General features: G+C 49.4%; 2 protein-coding genes across 3 annotated transcripts in view; one reads left to right on the top strand and one right to left on the bottom strand.

Annotated features, from left to right (window-relative positions):
* The window catches only part of FAM20A (FAM20A golgi associated secretory pathway pseudokinase), a 47047-nt gene extending 38547 nt beyond the window's left edge, over positions 1-8500 (top strand). Inside the window, exons 9-11 of the mRNA XM_075584758.1 lie at positions 4696-4777; positions 5305-5364; positions 7540-8500. Coding sequence (XP_075440873.1) covers positions 4696-4777; positions 5305-5364; positions 7540-7807 — 410 coding nt within the window. The 3' untranslated portion in view covers positions 7808-8500. The remainder of the gene's footprint in view (positions 1-4695; positions 4778-5304; positions 5365-7539) is intronic.
* Positions 8501-12759: 4259 nt separating this feature from the next.
* Positions 12760-16558, bottom strand: part of PRKAR1A (protein kinase cAMP-dependent type I regulatory subunit alpha) — a 44777-nt gene continuing 40978 nt past the window's right edge. For both annotated transcript variants that reach the window (XM_075584761.1, XM_075584760.1), the window contains one exon: positions 12760-16135. In XM_075584761.1, coding sequence (XP_075440876.1) covers positions 15963-16135 — 173 coding nt within the window. In that variant the 3' untranslated portion in view covers positions 12760-15962. The remainder of the gene's footprint in view (positions 16136-16558) is intronic.

The following is a 16558-nucleotide window of genomic DNA, read 5'->3' on the forward strand; positions in this document are numbered from 1 at the left end:
TCCTCGTTTCCCCCCCCCGGTCCCTGGCATTCATGCTTCCCCCCTACCCCGGTCCCCCACGCTTCCGCGGGTGATGCGGTTAGTGGGGAGGCGGGTGATGCTAGAGCCGCTCGTTCCCCCCCTCCCGTCCCCGGCACTCCTGCGGATGAGGCGGTGAGTGGGGAGGCGGGTGATGCCGGAGCCACCGGAACCGCCGCTCGTTCCCCCCCCCCCCCTCCGTCCCTGGCGCTCCCGAGGGTGAGGCGGTGAGTGGGGAGGCAGTGCGGCTTGATGCGGGAGCCGCCGCTCGTTCCCCCTCTACCCCGGTCCCTGGCGCTCCCGCGGGAGGCAGCGGTGATGCGGGAGCCAGCGGCGATGTGAGGGGCGGCGGGTTGAGGTGAGGCGGCGTGCCGCTCGTGCTGGAGGGTGTGAGGGGCGGTGGGTTGAGATTAGGCGTGGCGGCCGGGTGTGGGTGGTGTGACTGTCACACCCTGCTGTGACATCAGCCCACCCCGCAGCCCGTCTGCTGGCCAATCAGAGGGGGCACAAATACACACACAAACATTTTTTCAGTCTTATATATATAGATTACCATAGGGTGCGGTGCCGACCAATCAGAACGCTCCAATCACCAGCTAAAGAGGTATATACTCATGCTCCGTCATTGATGGTCATTGGATGTCAATGTTTGATAATCAGTTAAGGCTGTCACCCATTAGTGTACTAACCGTTGTAGTGGGTGACCTGCATACTGTTTTGGGAGTGCAGTGGAGTCTCTTTTTATGGTTGACTTTGTGTAACTGAATAACGCATGGTGAATTGAAGGAGCACCCTGACGACACCTTGGATTTGAAGTAGGGGGTCTCCAGAGTCGAGCCGCGTTGATTTCAGCGTCGGGGAACCCCTGCTTCCCGAGATATCTCTATAGGGGGCGCCGGTATCTCTGCACAGTTTAAATATCCCGCAAGGGATGACGTCATGGCTTCCTGCTGACCCACAGGGCGCGGGACATTTAAAGCCGCCATATTGATAGCCCTGACTAGCCCCATTTGCGCTGCTACCTGGACCCCGTTCCAGAGGGAACGGTTAAAAGTCAGGCATAAATTGCAGTGTTTAATGGCGTATTGGGCGTCTAGATATGTGTACATTGGATTTTGTTGATACACTAGTGTGCGTCAGGATGTGTTCTAGGTTAATAATTTGCTGTGTTTTAAGCTCCACTGAGGGTTGCTATTGTGTTGTGTTAATAAGCTGCTGGCCACCTCTGGTAACGAAAGGGTTATATTGTACTGGTTGTGTGTCTGTGTCTCAGTGTGTGTCTGTCTGTCTGTGTGTCTCATTGTGAGTCTCTGTCTGTCTCAATGCGTGTCTGTCTGTCTGTCTCTGTGTGTGTGTGTCTGTCTCAGTGTGTGTCTGTTTGACTCTGTTTGTCTGTCTGTGTGTGTGTGTGTGTGTGTGTGTGTGTGTGTCTGTCTCAGTGTGTGTCTGTTTGACTCTGTCTGTATGTCTGTGTGTCTCTGTCCTTTTGTTTAGGGGATAACACAGAATTTGTCATAGAGGAAATGTGGGGGCGGTAAAAAGCAGGTTTCCAAAACTAGACATCTCTAAAATGCCCAATACCGCAAACTGTCATTATCTGAAATAAGCACCTAGCATTTTTTTACCGGTAAATATCCACCCAAACCCTCTGTTATATCTGTGCTGGGCTCAAAAGATGCTGCGTTCTGCAGCGGGTGAAAGATGTGAACTGGGATATTCTCTTCTTCAATAACAACCCTCTTTATACTATCCGAGGGCAAAGAAGGGCGGGGTCCTCGTGTCGGTCCTTTCTCCCGTGTAGTAACACAGGTGGGAGAGGGAGGAGGGGGACGGTGCCTTTTATTGAACCAACAAGTAGTTGATATGTTACAAGCTTTCCCACCTCTCCGGGTCCTGCATCAGGTGTGGCAGAAATACAGAAACAGAATATTATATACAGTGTGTGTAAGAGGGATATCTGGGTGCAATGGATGTGAGAGGAAGTGGGATATACCTTATCTTATTTCCCTCTTCCCATCAACATCCATTGCACCCAGATATCCCTCTTACACACACTGTATATAAAGTTGTGTTTCTGTATTTCTGCCACACCTGATGCACCCGGAGAGGTTGGAAAGCGTGTAACATCAACTACTTTTTGAAGTGAAACTTCTTTCGTGGCACCTAGTCCTGGTAGAACAAAACGGGATAGATGGGGGCGAAATGTGAAACGGAAGTGACGTCACGTAATGGACGCCACTCCGCTCACACGTCCCCTGTCACATACAGCGGCGGCGATAACCGCCGGTGCCGCTCCTAACCGCTCCTAATCACCGCCGCACCCCCACACACACCCCCACACACACCCCCCACCCCCACCCGGCTGCTGACATATGCGGCGGCAATAGCCGCCGCCGCTCCTAACGGCCCGCCTAACTGTTCCACGACCGCTGCCATGCCGCGCATGCGCAGTTGTGATGGCGCCGCTGACGGACGCCACACATGCGCAGAAGCGGATGGCAGTGGCGTCGTTCTACCCACACGCTCCACTGACGCGGGCGTTCGCGGGCCCCCTGGCGCAACCCGCGCGGCACAGGGGCACGGGGGGGGGGGGGTGGTGTGTGTGTGTGCAGAATTTGCGTAAGGGGGAGGGGAAGAGAGGTGGTGCGCAATGTTACACCCCGCCCCTGGCTGCAGCTGGACACATACACACTGACTGACCCACCTACGCCCCCACACACACTGACTGACTGACCCACCCACGCCCCCACACACACTGACTGACCCACCCACGCCCCCACACACACTGACTGACCCACCCACGCCCCCACACACACTGACTGACACACCCACGCCCCCACACTCACTGACTGACCCACCCACGCCCCCACACACCCCCACACACACCCCCCACACACCACATCCCCACACCCCCCCCCACACACACACCCCCAACACCCCCCGCCCCACACACACACTGACTCACATACACACACAAACTGACACACTGACTGACCCCCACACACACACTGACTGACTGACCCACACTGACTGACCCACACTGACTGACACACACACGCACACACACACACACACACACAGACTGATTCCCATACACACACTGACTGACACACATACACCCACACTGACTGACACACATACACACACACACACACTGACTGACACACATACACACACACACACACACACACACACACACACACACACACACTGACTGACACATATACACACATTGACTGACACACACACACACACACACTGACTGACACACATACACACACACACACACACACACACACACACACACACACACACACACACACACTGACTGACACACATACACACACACTGACTGACACACACACACTGACTGACACACACACACACACACACTGACTGACACACATACACACACTGACTGACACACATACACACAAGGAATTAACACTTAGTGCAAATAGCTAATACAGGGGATGTGTGCCGAGCACGCGCATTATAAGTCAAATTTATTTGCGTTTTGTCAATGAAATTGTATTTTGATTTTTAATTAAAACATCCCCAATACAAATACAATTTCTGTGACAAAAGTCAAAGAAGTTTCACTTACTATGCGCGTGCACCGCACACACAGCTTTTTTGGTCCAATCAAAGGTATAATTACCCCCTACTCCCTCTCCCACCTGTGTTATTATACTATCTGATAAATACTTTATATGCTGAAATACTTTATATGCTGAAATAGTTTCCCTACCTGTAGATCTGTATACTGATACACCAAGAAAAGTTTCTATCCATCGTCAATTCTAATAACACACCCTGTAAATGAAGATTGTTTTTCCTTCTCAGTATTCATAAGAGGGCTGCTGGTGCCGGCAGGGGGAGACACAAGGGTCCTGGGACTGGTTGGCTGATCCCAGAGGTCGGGTGCAACATCCGGGACCAGTAGGACCCCTTCCTCTGCCGGGCCCACTTGGCATGACAAGCCGCCAGCACCTCTCCTCGCCCCAGGGCACAGGTCTGGACCAGTCCTGGAACCTGGGAAAGGTGTAGTCCTGGTGAAGCACTTCCACGCACTGTGCTTCATACCACTACTGTCTGTAAATCTCCCAACAGATCACTTTAATTGTAAGCTCTCTGGGGCAGGAAATCCTTCTCCTATCCTGGGATCCTATGAGGCAGAATTAGGAGTCGGGATACGTTGAAAGTATTTGTGTTGTGTTAATGAATTGCGCTGTTTAGTCCTGTATTATCTGAAATCAAGCCGGAAGTCGGAACCAACTTACGGTATCCGCCGGTGGCCGATTGGTTGGGCCCCCCCTCTCACCGGTAGTGCCGAGAGAGGAAGGGAGAGAGGAAGGGAGAGAGGAAGGGAGAGAGGAAGGGAGAGAGGAAGGGAGAGAGGAAGGGAGAGAGGAAGGAGAGAGGAAGGAGAGAGGAGGGAGAGAGGAGCGAGTGAGGAGAGTGAGAGAGAGGAGAGAGAGAGAGTGAGAAGAGGGGGGAGAGAGTGAGCGTGAGAAAGGAGAGGGAGGAGAGGGACAAGAGAGGTAGGGACAGGCAGAGGGAATGAACGGGTGTGAGAGAGAGAGGGGGGGGGGGGGGGGTTGGTGGAACTTGCTTCTGCCGTAGTTGCTCCTGTGAAGTTATTCTGTGATAATGTATTTTTTTTCTTCTTCTAAGGAAATATGGATCGCCACCATTACGAAATATTCACAAAGTTCGGAGATGAAGGATTCCTGCTCCATGTCGACAACGCACGCGGGTAACACTAACAGGTCACTTATTTGAGGGGCACTACCTGCAACAAGGCACCCATAACTCAATAATCCCACCTCTATCATTTATACCACTGGTAGGGAACATGATATACTCTAAGCCAGGGGTGAGCATTAATTTTCCTCTGCGCCCCCCCCTGCCGGCTCTCCCCCACCCCCCCCCCCCCTCCTTACCTTGGCTCTGTCGTCACGTGATGACGCCACGTTGCCATGGCAACGCGTCGCCAGAACCCGTCTGAGCCAAGGTAAGTGAAGTTACAGAAGCCTTCGCCTCTCCCCCAGCATGTAATTGAAATGCCTCCGGGAAGCGCGCGGGGCCTCTGTAACCGCCGCCCCCACCCCCAGTTTGCGCACCCCTGCTCTAAGCCACGAAAGGGCTGCATATTACATATACATATATATAGGGTTTCCAAAGCCAGAACTTTTGGTGCAAATGAAAGGCAAAGAGAATGGCCCACAGGGACACAGACGAGATACTATGTATGTTTCAGTTGTGTCTGTATTTGCGTTGTAGGTTCGGAAGACACTCGTACGATGAGCTGTCCATCCTGGCCCCGTTGTATCAGTGCTGCCTGTGAGTGTTATAATGTGTCACCTTTCAGAGCAAACGTTTGCGGCGGACCCTACAGCCGGCATAGAATAGGCTCTGGTGTGAGATGTGTAAAATGGTGCTCAAAATCAGTGTTAGGCTCCATATCAAACTTGATTATAGTAATGATAATCCTTAAATGTCCAGATATTGGTAGGATGGTGATGAGGAGTCAGTCATAAATAGACCTAAGTGAGATGAGTGTCTAGTGGTGTTTGCATACCAACCACAAATAGTGACACTACCACAAATGTCCTCACATAGGGTAATCACAATACATAGCCAATAAAGTACTGACGGGACTAATATCAGGGCATAGTAGCCCATTACCTGCCAGCTTGAGCATCCCAATGATATCCATAGCGTGCTATCCGTAGAGTAGAAACCCAGAGAGACAGTGTGTGTCGGAGCACAGCAGGAGGTCCTCCAATCTTGGTCAAATGGAAAAAATCCCGCAGCCAACTCCAAATAGTCAGATCAGTTTTATTGCAGGCTCAAAAACAGATGAACTAAGTGAACGCACCTACGCGTTTCATGCCAAGGCACTTTATCACGGTCCTCCTGCTGTGCTCCGTCACACACTGCCTTTATAGAATAGGCTCCGCAATGTGGCATGTTCTCAGTGAAGCGCTAACCCATTGCATTCAGCATGTAACAAAGTAGTGATACAAAAAGCAGTAGATCCTATTTAGATCGGAGCTTGGGACCTCGGTCTGGGGCATTTGGTGGCAGCCGTTCAGCCATGACCAAATCTCCGCCGGCTTTTCGACGCTACTCACCTCGCCGGCAAGGTAAGTCCCAACCTTACCCTAAAAGTCCCTAATCTTAACCCCCAATACTAACGCTACCCCTTTCTCTAAAACCTACCCTAACCGCTAAATGAACCCGCTTCAGCGGAGGGTCCCTCTGGAGCCGAACGCCTGCGGAGACTTGGTCGCGGGGAAACGACCGCCAACAAACGTCCCATTTCACTGGGACCTTGCTTAGGATGGATCAATCCTATGAAATCTCAATCCTATGACATCTTTCCTACTACATTTGAGGGGCAGTTGAAAACTGAAGGTTACGGGACTTTTTTAAATGTTGAACAGGATGCGCTACGCCACGTGTAACGGGAGGGTGGGGCGGAGGGAGGGTTGAATCTTATTTGGCCACTTTTTTGATAAGCAATCGAGTAAATATCTCCTTATGTTGCGCCGACACTGTACGTGGCGCTGTAATTGGTACACTCGCCGGCACAACGAAACCCCTGCTCCGAGGAGCTTACAATTTCAGATCAACACCAGAGGCACAGGAGATAAAGCGACTCGTACAAGGATTCAAACCACATTCACCCACTTCAAAGGCAGTGTTCTCTTAGCACTGAGCTTTTTTCAGCCCTGTAGCTTATATTTGGTCAAATGAATCCCAGAGATGGCCGGGGGAGGGGGTTTAACCCCGACACTGCCAGATGGGCACTGCAAGGTATTGTTTTGCAGCACGGAGATATCATTAATCTATCCTCAATATGAGATTCCCGTGTTGGGTTCTCTCTACCCACTCGCCACTCACATCGTCCTATGCATGTGCTCGATCTTCATCCCATGTGGACAGCAGAATACAGCAGACATGGGGCTGCACCCCCATATTACAGCAAAAACCTTCCCAGTCACTGAACAGTGGTTTTAAAGGAGCTATACATTCACTTTTAAAAAGATATATTTCTTTTAACCTAGGTTGGAAGTAGGGGGTCTCCGGAGCAGAACCCCATTCATTTCAGCTCCGGGGACCCCCCTGCTTTCCGTGATACCAACTTCCAAAGGGGGCGCCGGTATCTCTGCAAAGTTTAAAGCGCTCGTGTCACACGGACCAATAGGAAGCTGCACCTGATGACATCACAGCTTCCTATTGGTCCACAGGGTGCAGGATCTTTGAAACTCCACCATTACATAAACCCTGCTAGCCAAGCGGCTGCTGGCACCCCCTTTGGAGGGCTGTATCTCGGGAAGCAGGGGGACCCCCAGCTTCAATTTTTATCACTGGGATCATTGGCAGACAAATTGGGTATTTATCAAACCTTTCGCTGTGACACTGTGGAAACAAACACACCAAACCCTCGTAGAAAGCAATGAATTATTAAGATAATCCGACTCAAGCCTCTCTCACTGCTTCTTCCTCCAGCATAAAGACAGACACCTGGTTACGTCTGAAACTTCTCGCCCTACCCCAGTATACGCTGAGCGATGTTATGAGAGAGTCTCTGAGCCGTGACCGCCTGGGGACTGTCCTCACCGAGCCTCACCTACTGGCATTGGACAGACGGCTGCATAAAGTCCTGCAGGTGGTGGACCAGTGTGTGCTGATCCATGGAGAGGAGGCGGTGCTGAGAAAGGACACTTCCAGACAGCCAGTGGTTACCAGTATCCAGCAGGAGACCTTGAAGAGCTAGTAGTAATCCTTTGTTCATGGACCTTTTTATATCTCTGGAATCAGCAAAGGGACATCAGGGCAGATTTACCAAGTGGTCTTAAAATCACCTTACAGCCCATAAACCGCTTAGTAAAAAAAAATGGTCTTTAACGAGAGAACACTTTCTGCTTCACGGTTCAGGACTGATCACCAAAAATACGTGGGAGATATAATTAACTAAAAGCATCCAGCACTGGTAACGAAGGAAAGGGAAAGTATTTGTGAAAAGATCTGGGGGATGTGAGACTAGGGGGTATACCCACCCTTGGCAGGGGAGGGGTCGATTCAAAATGAATCCCAAGCAGTATTGATTTCAAGCTGAGGTTGTTGGGGGATGGGGGGGGGAACGCAATGTTAAGTTGCACATAGTAGGATCAATTTGCTATTGTGTATGGTGTGAATGAGTTGGTAGCAAGAGTTTGACATATGGGCAATTAGAAAGGTGCTATTTGGGGTAGTAGCATTATTGGGGTTAGTAGCGCTTACCTTGGCCATGACAGTGAGTAGTGGTGCCAAGCCTTCTTGTCCTACAAGGGCAGCTCGTCTTGAATGAAGAAGGTAGCAGGGGATCGTACACGTGACAGCTGCCACATTTTTAGGCTGGATCTGGGCTTCCATCACATCCTTGCGAGATTTAGGTGACCTCTTCCTCGGGGGAGGGGGGGGGTGGGGGGCGAGGGAGAGGGGGGGTTAGGAACAGGAAACAGGCTGGCACAATGGGCGAAAGGTTATGGGAAATGGGCCATACTAAATGGTGCTATTGAAGACACCATTCAAGTGAATGGGGCATATTTACTCTGCTGTGTTACTCCAGTCTAGAAGACACCCAAGGACCATATTTATAAAGCCGTGTTGGAAAGTGTCTTATGGAGTAGCACTGCTTAGTAGTTGGGGCCTAGATGTTTCAGTCATTAATGGTGTAATCAGTGGCTTTATTCAAACAAAAACACTTTTTTATATCACATCCAAGGCTCTGAAGTTGGAATTGGACATTTGGTTGCGGCCATCTCGCCACAACCACGTCTCCGCCGGCGTTTGGCCGCAGAGGGACCCTTCACCGGCACCCGCCGGCCGTTTCTCCAATAAAGGTATTTTAAGGGGTTTTAGTGGTTACGGTAGTGGGTTAAGGTTTTCGGGGTAGGGGGTAGTTAATATTAGAGGGTTTTAGGTTAAGGGGTAAGGTTAGGGTCTTACCTTGGTGGCGAACCGGCCAGCGGAGAGATGTCCCAGCGGCTAAACACTGGCAAAGATGTCCTACACTGTTGCACAATGTCCCTAACCTCTCTTATAATGTCCCACTCCACAGATAGCTCCACTGTTGCGGATTTTTTTGGGTCTTACGCTGGAGGAGTGAACTCCACCTTTAAAAGCATTTCCAAGTCTATCTCTTGCCTCACTTTGGGAGACCTATAACATGGTGAATCTGCTTCTCTGAACTGTGGGTGGACAACCTCATTTGACAAAGGGGGTAGGTGCCATCACCAACCCCTTCCAACTTTGAATAAATCATGGGCTGATTTAAAAAAAAAAAAAAACGAGACTAAAGTGGTGGGTTTTCATTGAAATGATTGGATGAGTGGAACTTTGTATAGAGGGTTCCCAAGGAGAGAAGTTCTTTCCAACCTGTGAAGTTAAATCAGATTGTTTCTTACATGAGGACTTGGGTCTCAGGAAGCCTGAATTCTGATTCAACATCCATGGAGTATCAATAGCGCTAAGCATCTCGGTGCTGCGGGTTTAGGGTCTTTTTCTATAGCAGACACACTGTCACAAATGGGGGTCATCAGGGCCAAGCCGTGGCATACTATTTAACTTAAAGTTGAGCTACGTCTTGGCATCGTTTAGTACAGGGGTGGCCAACTCGTCCTCAAGGGCCACCAACAGGTGAGGTTTTCAGGATATCCCTGCTTCAGCACTAGTGGCTCAATCACTCTGTGCAACCTGTGCTGAAGCAGGGATATCCTGAAAACCTCACCTGCTGGTTGCCCTTGAGGACTGGAGTTGGCCACCCCTGGTTTAGTACATCTGGGCTCTATTGTCATATTGATGATAGCCCCCATGGCTACTAGAGGCATGGCAATGCATCATTAGCCTCTCTGGCAACTCCACATTGGTACTCATTACTTATGAATAGGTAGTGCCAAATATTATGAAACAGCATGTTGGCAAGGGGGGGGGGGGATGTTCTCAACACTGCTGCAGGCATCATCACTGAACTCCAAAAAGGACAAGAGGTGGAACCTCTCATTGGATAACCAACATGGCAAAAGAATGGCAAGCGCTGGGTAAAATAAAACGAGGGGGAAAAAAAACTACTGTCAAATATATTCATGTTTAAAAGTCAACACAATAGAAGTTGCAGGTCACTAGCAGCCAAAGGGATTAGTAGGCAAAAGACCACCACATCTGAATATGTAATAGACGCAAAAGCTGGGTGTTCCTCCTTGGAAAATGATCAGTGTGGTGGTGGGGGCAGATTGGTTGTTCCATGAGTCTTTTCTAGTCAATAGTAAAGTGCGGCCTCTCGGGTAGACATACTATTGTTGATGTGTCACTGCTGCCGCCATGTGGCAGTATTTTATAAAGATGCAATAGTGTACATGTCAGTATTAGTATTACTAATGTTTCAGTATTAGGGGATACCTTTTTTTTTTTTTTTTTAATTAGGACTACCAATGGATTTTAGAAGACAAGCTTTGGAGCGTTCAGAATGAACCATACTAATTTCAGTTCTGGGGACCCCATTTCCCGAGATACGTACTAGTGACGTTACTGGTATTGCTTTCTGTTTTTCAAAGGAGGTTTAAATGGCCGTCCAATAGGAAGCCCCAACCAATGTTGCTGCTATTAACCTGAGATTTGACCGACATTTCGTTTCTCCAGAGGGAGATTAAAGCCTGGAAACGTCACCGGTAAGTATCTCGGGAACCGAGACTCCCCGAAGCTGCAAATAGTGGGGTTTGGCTCACCCGTTTTCCACCATGTAAAAATGAAGTGAAATACTTACAAATTATTATCAACATTTTGCAAGCAACTTATAAAACGTATGTACCATGGACATCTACATTACAAACTTGCTTGTAAGATCAGGTAGTGTGAAAAATTGCTAGCAACTACAATAAAAGTATCAGACGTCAAGAGCCACTCAAGGCCTTTGGCGGCACAAATTTGGAGCCTTGGCATAGATTCCTACCTTGGACAGCTGATGTCGATACAGCAGAACAGGGCTAAAAAGCACATCCATGCAATAGATAGGCTTGCAGACTAGGAATCACTTAGCCATCCAAGTTTGCTTATACATGGGGTGGCCAACTCCAGTCCTCAAGGGCCACTAACAGGTCAGGCTTTCAGGATATCCCTGCTTCAGCACAGAAGAGTCAGTGGCTCGGTCGAAGACTGCACCACCTGTGCTGAAGCAGGAATATCCTGAAAACCTGACCTGTTGGTGGCCCTTCAGGACTGGAGTGACCACTCCTATTTTATACTTCCAAGGGGCCCTAGGCACCCACAATCATGTTTACAGTTAACGTTTTCTAGGTATCCATAAGGAGGTGCAGCGCAAACAATGTAATTAAGGCGATATTTTACTGTTCGATTAGACAATTTCCAAGAAGCAAGTTACAGAGTAGCAGCTAATGCATATATTTATTTTATGTTCTACTAGCTGATATACCCGGCGTTGCCTGGAGGCAGGGAGGGGACGGGGGGCGTGAAAGGAAGGGAGGGGGCGTGAAAGGCAGGGGGGGTGAAAGGCAGGGGGGGAAGAGGGGTGAAAGGCAGGGGGGGTGAAAGGCAGGGGGGCAGGTGAAGGGCAGGGGGGGGTGAAGGGCAGGGGGGGGTGAAGGGCAGGGGGAGGTGAAGGGCAGGGGGGGTGAAAGGTAGGAGGGGCGAAAGGCAGGTGGTGAGGGGGGCGAAAGGCAGGTGGGGCGGGGGGGTGAAAGGCAGGGGGGGTGAAGGGCAGGGGGGACAGGAGGTGGGTGAAGGGCAGGGGGGACAGGAGGTGAAGGGCAGGGGGGTGAAAGGCATGGGGAGGCTTGGGGGGTGAAAGGCAGGGGGGGGCATCAAAGGCAGGGTGGGGTGTCAAAGGCAGGAGGGGGCATCAAAGGCATGGATTACTCCCCCTGCATTTCCTCGGCCTGCCAATGGTTCTCTCCCCCCTCGTGGCCTCCGGTGACTCCCGGTGGCACAAAGGAGCTATTGCGCGGCCGCAACTCCCTGCCGCCCTCCTCCTGCTCCTCGGGGATGTTGACCGGGGTAGCGGCGTGTGGGGGGTGAGCCGTAGAGAGCGTGCTCTGGGCGGTGGGGGGAAGTGGTTGAGGGGGTCCTTCCGGAGGCTACCTGCCCACTGCCTGTCCCCGCGCCGGTCAGGGAAGTGAGCGCCGGGGAGGGAGGGAAGTGAGTCCTTCAGGGCGCCGCCATCTTAGGCACTCCGTGCCGCGAGGCAGCTGCAGGAGGAAGGGGGTCCTTCCGGGCGCCGCCATCTTAGCCACTCGGCGAGGCTGCCTGCCCACTACCTGTTCCCCTGCCGGGGAGGGATGGAAGTGAGCGCCGGGGAGGGAGGTGAGTGAGCGCCGGGGAGGGAGGTGAGACAGTGCCGGGGAGGGAGGTGAGTGAGCACCGGGGAGGGAGGTGAGTTTGATGGGGGGGGAGAGAGGACACAGACAGACAGAGACAGAGAGTGTGTGTGTGGCCGAAGGGGAAGAGAGTGGCAGTTGGGTGACGTCAGACCCACCAATCTGATTGGCCAGAGGCTGAGGACCAATCAGATTCACCGCAGATAGCACTAACCTTTCGATTTTATATATTAAGATTACCCCGCGCAAAAACACGGCTGCGCCAAAAATTCCAGAAATGAAACCAATAAAAAAAAAAATTCAAATTTACTACTGCACAACAAAGCCCCAACTATGAATAAAAAAACGACCAGCTGAGTTTAAGAATTAAAATAATTTTTATTGCTCGACCTTGCCTTTAGGAGAATCTATAACAAAAAGGAATATATAATTATATTTATATATATATTTTAGCACATACAGTAAATGAGACTTATATAGTCCGGTAACAATACAAAAATGGTCCTCATTTTGACTAGAACTCTCTAGGGCGCTATACTTCAGATATCCGATAAAGGTGGCCAAGCAAAGGTTTACTTTTAAAGCCCTGAATATGTTAAGCTAAGGCAAAAGTATACAGATGTGTTTCAAACATATTTAGATTGCACACACACACACACACACGCAAAAAGTAAAGCTATACGGGTGATTAATATTTAACTCCAATGTGGCTGTTTATTGTGTAAAACTGGTGATTCTACAAAGGCAAATATATTTTGAAGCTAAAAACACGTGGAATTGAGATACAGGACAGTGTATAAAATGCTCGTGGACATGTAGGGAAGTTACAGCGTGTGGGGGGGGGGGGGAGAGATGCAAAACGCATTTGAACCCTTTGCAACAGAAAAAGTGCTCAACTACACAGCGTAAAAAAAACACGGCTAAAAACATATAAACGCCCCCAAATTCCAACTTCTGATGTAACATTTTTGACAAGCAGTGCGCTTCCTATGCTCTGTTTGACCAGATTTAAAATATATCTTTTATTTCATTTATCCATCACAGTTGTGACCAACTCCAGTCATCAAAGTCCCCCAACAGGTCGGGCTTTAAGGATATCCCTGCTTCAGCACAGGTGGCTCAATCAGTGGCTCAGTCAAAGACAGCCATTGAGCCACCTGTGCTGAAGCAGGGATATCCCCATTACCTGACCTGTTGGTAAACTATGAGTGGCGTTGGCCACCCCATATCATATTAAAAAAAAAAAAAAAAAAAAAAAACATTTCCATGGGTATCCTTTAAGTCCCAAGGATTTTTCCTGCCCCACAACGCTCATTAAAATTAAAGCAGTGACCCGAACCAATTTGCATTTTGATTATTTTACATCATTTAAAACAGAGGGCGAGGTTACAATTGGTTACCACAGGTCTTGCAAACATTCTTATTGGGATGTGCAGTCATTTTCTATTGCAACGCAAGTCAATTGATGCGTCACTGATCAGGATATCCCTGCTTCAGCACAGGTGGCTCTATCAGAGGCTCAGTCTTTGGCTGAGCCACTGATTGAGCCGCCTGTGCTAAAGCAGGGATATCCCCAATACCTGATCTGCCAGTGGCCCTTGAGGACTGCATTTTGCCACCCCATGTCTAGCAGAACGTTCTGTCATTATCCGGTGGTCAGAGCGGAGGGCAAATAAGCATGTTATGCAAACGGTGTATAATCTGGAAATACTCTGAAATTGGGGCGGTTTCTTGTGGTGTTGGGGGTGTTACCACTAGCGTCAGTCAATCCTTTGAAACAGGAAGAAAATATCAAACTGATCCTGTTGTAAATACAATCCAAAAATAGGAGGATGATGGGGGTGAGGGGGTTGGTACAATTATAGCCATGGTTTCTAAAAACCTGATGTAGGATGCTGATCAAAACGGAGTCTCTCTCAGTTAATAATCCTTGTCTATAATGAACACGCACTGACTGCTGCCTTTCCGAGAGCCTAGAAGAGCTGTATATATATAAAAAAAAGTCTTCTATAAACCCAAACAAAGCACGGAGGATCACAGCGCAAAAATAACCCTCTCTAAGAACCCAGTTTCAAAACTATATGGGTGCTGTACTGAGATATATATATATATATATATATATATATTATATATAGTACCTGTGAAATGTTACAATGCGAGAAACAGGACAAGATGGAATACAGCAGTGTGTGACCACAGCCTCAAAATATGCTTGGAAAATACATACTGGTTTTTTTTGTTGTTTTTCATTTAAATAATGATAAATAGCTTCCACTGTTACAAGCCGGCCTGGTGACAACTCATTTTTTTGGTGCCAGTAATCAAGCGACGTCCCCCCCCAAAAGCCACCTCAGAAACATATTCAGCACGGCACTTCACATTGCACAGAGAGAAGCAGCGACAGCAATTTCTGCAGAGATCTTCCTCGTCAGTTACGGTGCATTTCCACGTAGGACCGGTATGAACATGCGAGATGTTAAAAACGGGTTAAATTGTGGCTATTTAGGCTCTAAACAATAAATAAAAGCCGACACGTTCTATTAAACCAATTCTGAGAGTCATCATACAAGGGTTTGGAGTAATTCGATGTCCTACGCTTTCCTGTTTGTTTTTAGTAACGCCCCCGTCTTCTCTTGATCGTTTATTTGTAAAGCGCCAACTTTAAATACTTCAAGGGCCACATGTGTGGCCCTTGAGCCTATACATATGGTGCACAGGCTCCTCTTACACGTGGAACTAGTGATTCGCACAGGAGAGGCGTGGGACAGCATATCAGCGCACGATCATTAAACAGCTGACAAAGTGGCTTACAATCTACACCGACATCTCCACTCACTCTACACCAGGGGAGAGGGAAAGTGGCCCGCTGACCAGAGGTGGACTGCCACGCGTGCCCACTAATGCCCTAGCTGGATCTGCGGGGCCTTACTGAATATTCGGGGGAAGCATCTTCTCAGTGCTGGAGAAGATTTCCATCTCGCTCGGCACTGCTGAGCAGCGTATTGAGAAAGAGACCTTTAAACGGGGCCAGGTTGGCAAGAATATAAATTTATCAATACGTCCATCTCCCCCCCACGAATGAAAACTTTCAAGGATGCTACAGCAATCACAAAGACCTAACCCAGGGGTACCCAACTGCAGTCCTCAAGGGCCACCACCAGGTCAGGTTTTGTGGATATCCCTGCTGCAGCACAGGTGGCTCCATCAGTGGCTCAGTCGAAGACTGAGCCACTGATGGAGCCACCTGTGCTGCAGCAGGGATATCCTGAAAATCGGACCTGTTGGTGGTCCTTGAGGACTGCAGTTGGCCACTCCTGACCCAACCTATTCACACCATCACATTGAGTTCGGGTCCATGTGGAATGGCACCTGTACACCTCTTTGCTGAGCAAAGGGGGTAAAAGGGAATAGAACCCAGCCGTTTAAAAATAAGAAGATAAAATGGGATAGGGAGCTTTTTTTTGTCAGACAGGAGCTGTGTTGGGGTGGAGGGGAAGCTATCTGCGTCGGTGAAGCGTGAGGGGGCGAGGGTTGTAAAAGGGATTTGGGAGGGGCGGCGGCTCAGACGGACAGCGACACGAAGCTGTTGTACTGCTGGATGTTTCGCTTCAGGATGTCCGAGCAGGGCCCCAGGACGCGTTCGAAGCGCGGACGGTCGAGCTTGACGCACTTCAGGGGGCCACGGGCGACCACGGTGGCTGCGCGGGGCCGATTCATCAGGAGCGCTATTTCACCTGGAGGGGCGGGGGAGACAGATATCAGAACAGGGTAACCGTGGAGTCCCAACGTTTAGTTTCCAAAGACATCTCCACCATCCTATGCGATTGCACCTCTATCACGTTTATCCCTGCTGATTTTTTCAGCTACTGTATTTTATTCCTTAAGTTAAAAATTAGCACAAAAATCTAAATTAAAATGGGTTTCAATCAACTGTTGGATTTGACCGGGCCTTGGACAGGTTCAGAATAAGGCAGCTTCACTTATAAGGCTCTTTCACATCCACAAGGAAAACATCTCCATGCTGCCTGGTGAGGTGGAACAGATGTCATATGGACACTACTGCAGGCCTTGGGCCTTTGGAAATCAAAATTTAGGATGGACTGTAAAATAATGGTGCGCTTATCAGCCGCCAAAAGAGAAAGAACAAAAAACAAAAA

Source organism: Ascaphus truei, unplaced genomic scaffold (genome assembly GCF_040206685.1).
Source record: "Ascaphus truei isolate aAscTru1 unplaced genomic scaffold, aAscTru1.hap1 HAP1_SCAFFOLD_737, whole genome shotgun sequence".
In the NCBI taxonomy this organism is placed as follows: domain Eukaryota; kingdom Metazoa; phylum Chordata; class Amphibia; order Anura; family Ascaphidae; genus Ascaphus; species Ascaphus truei.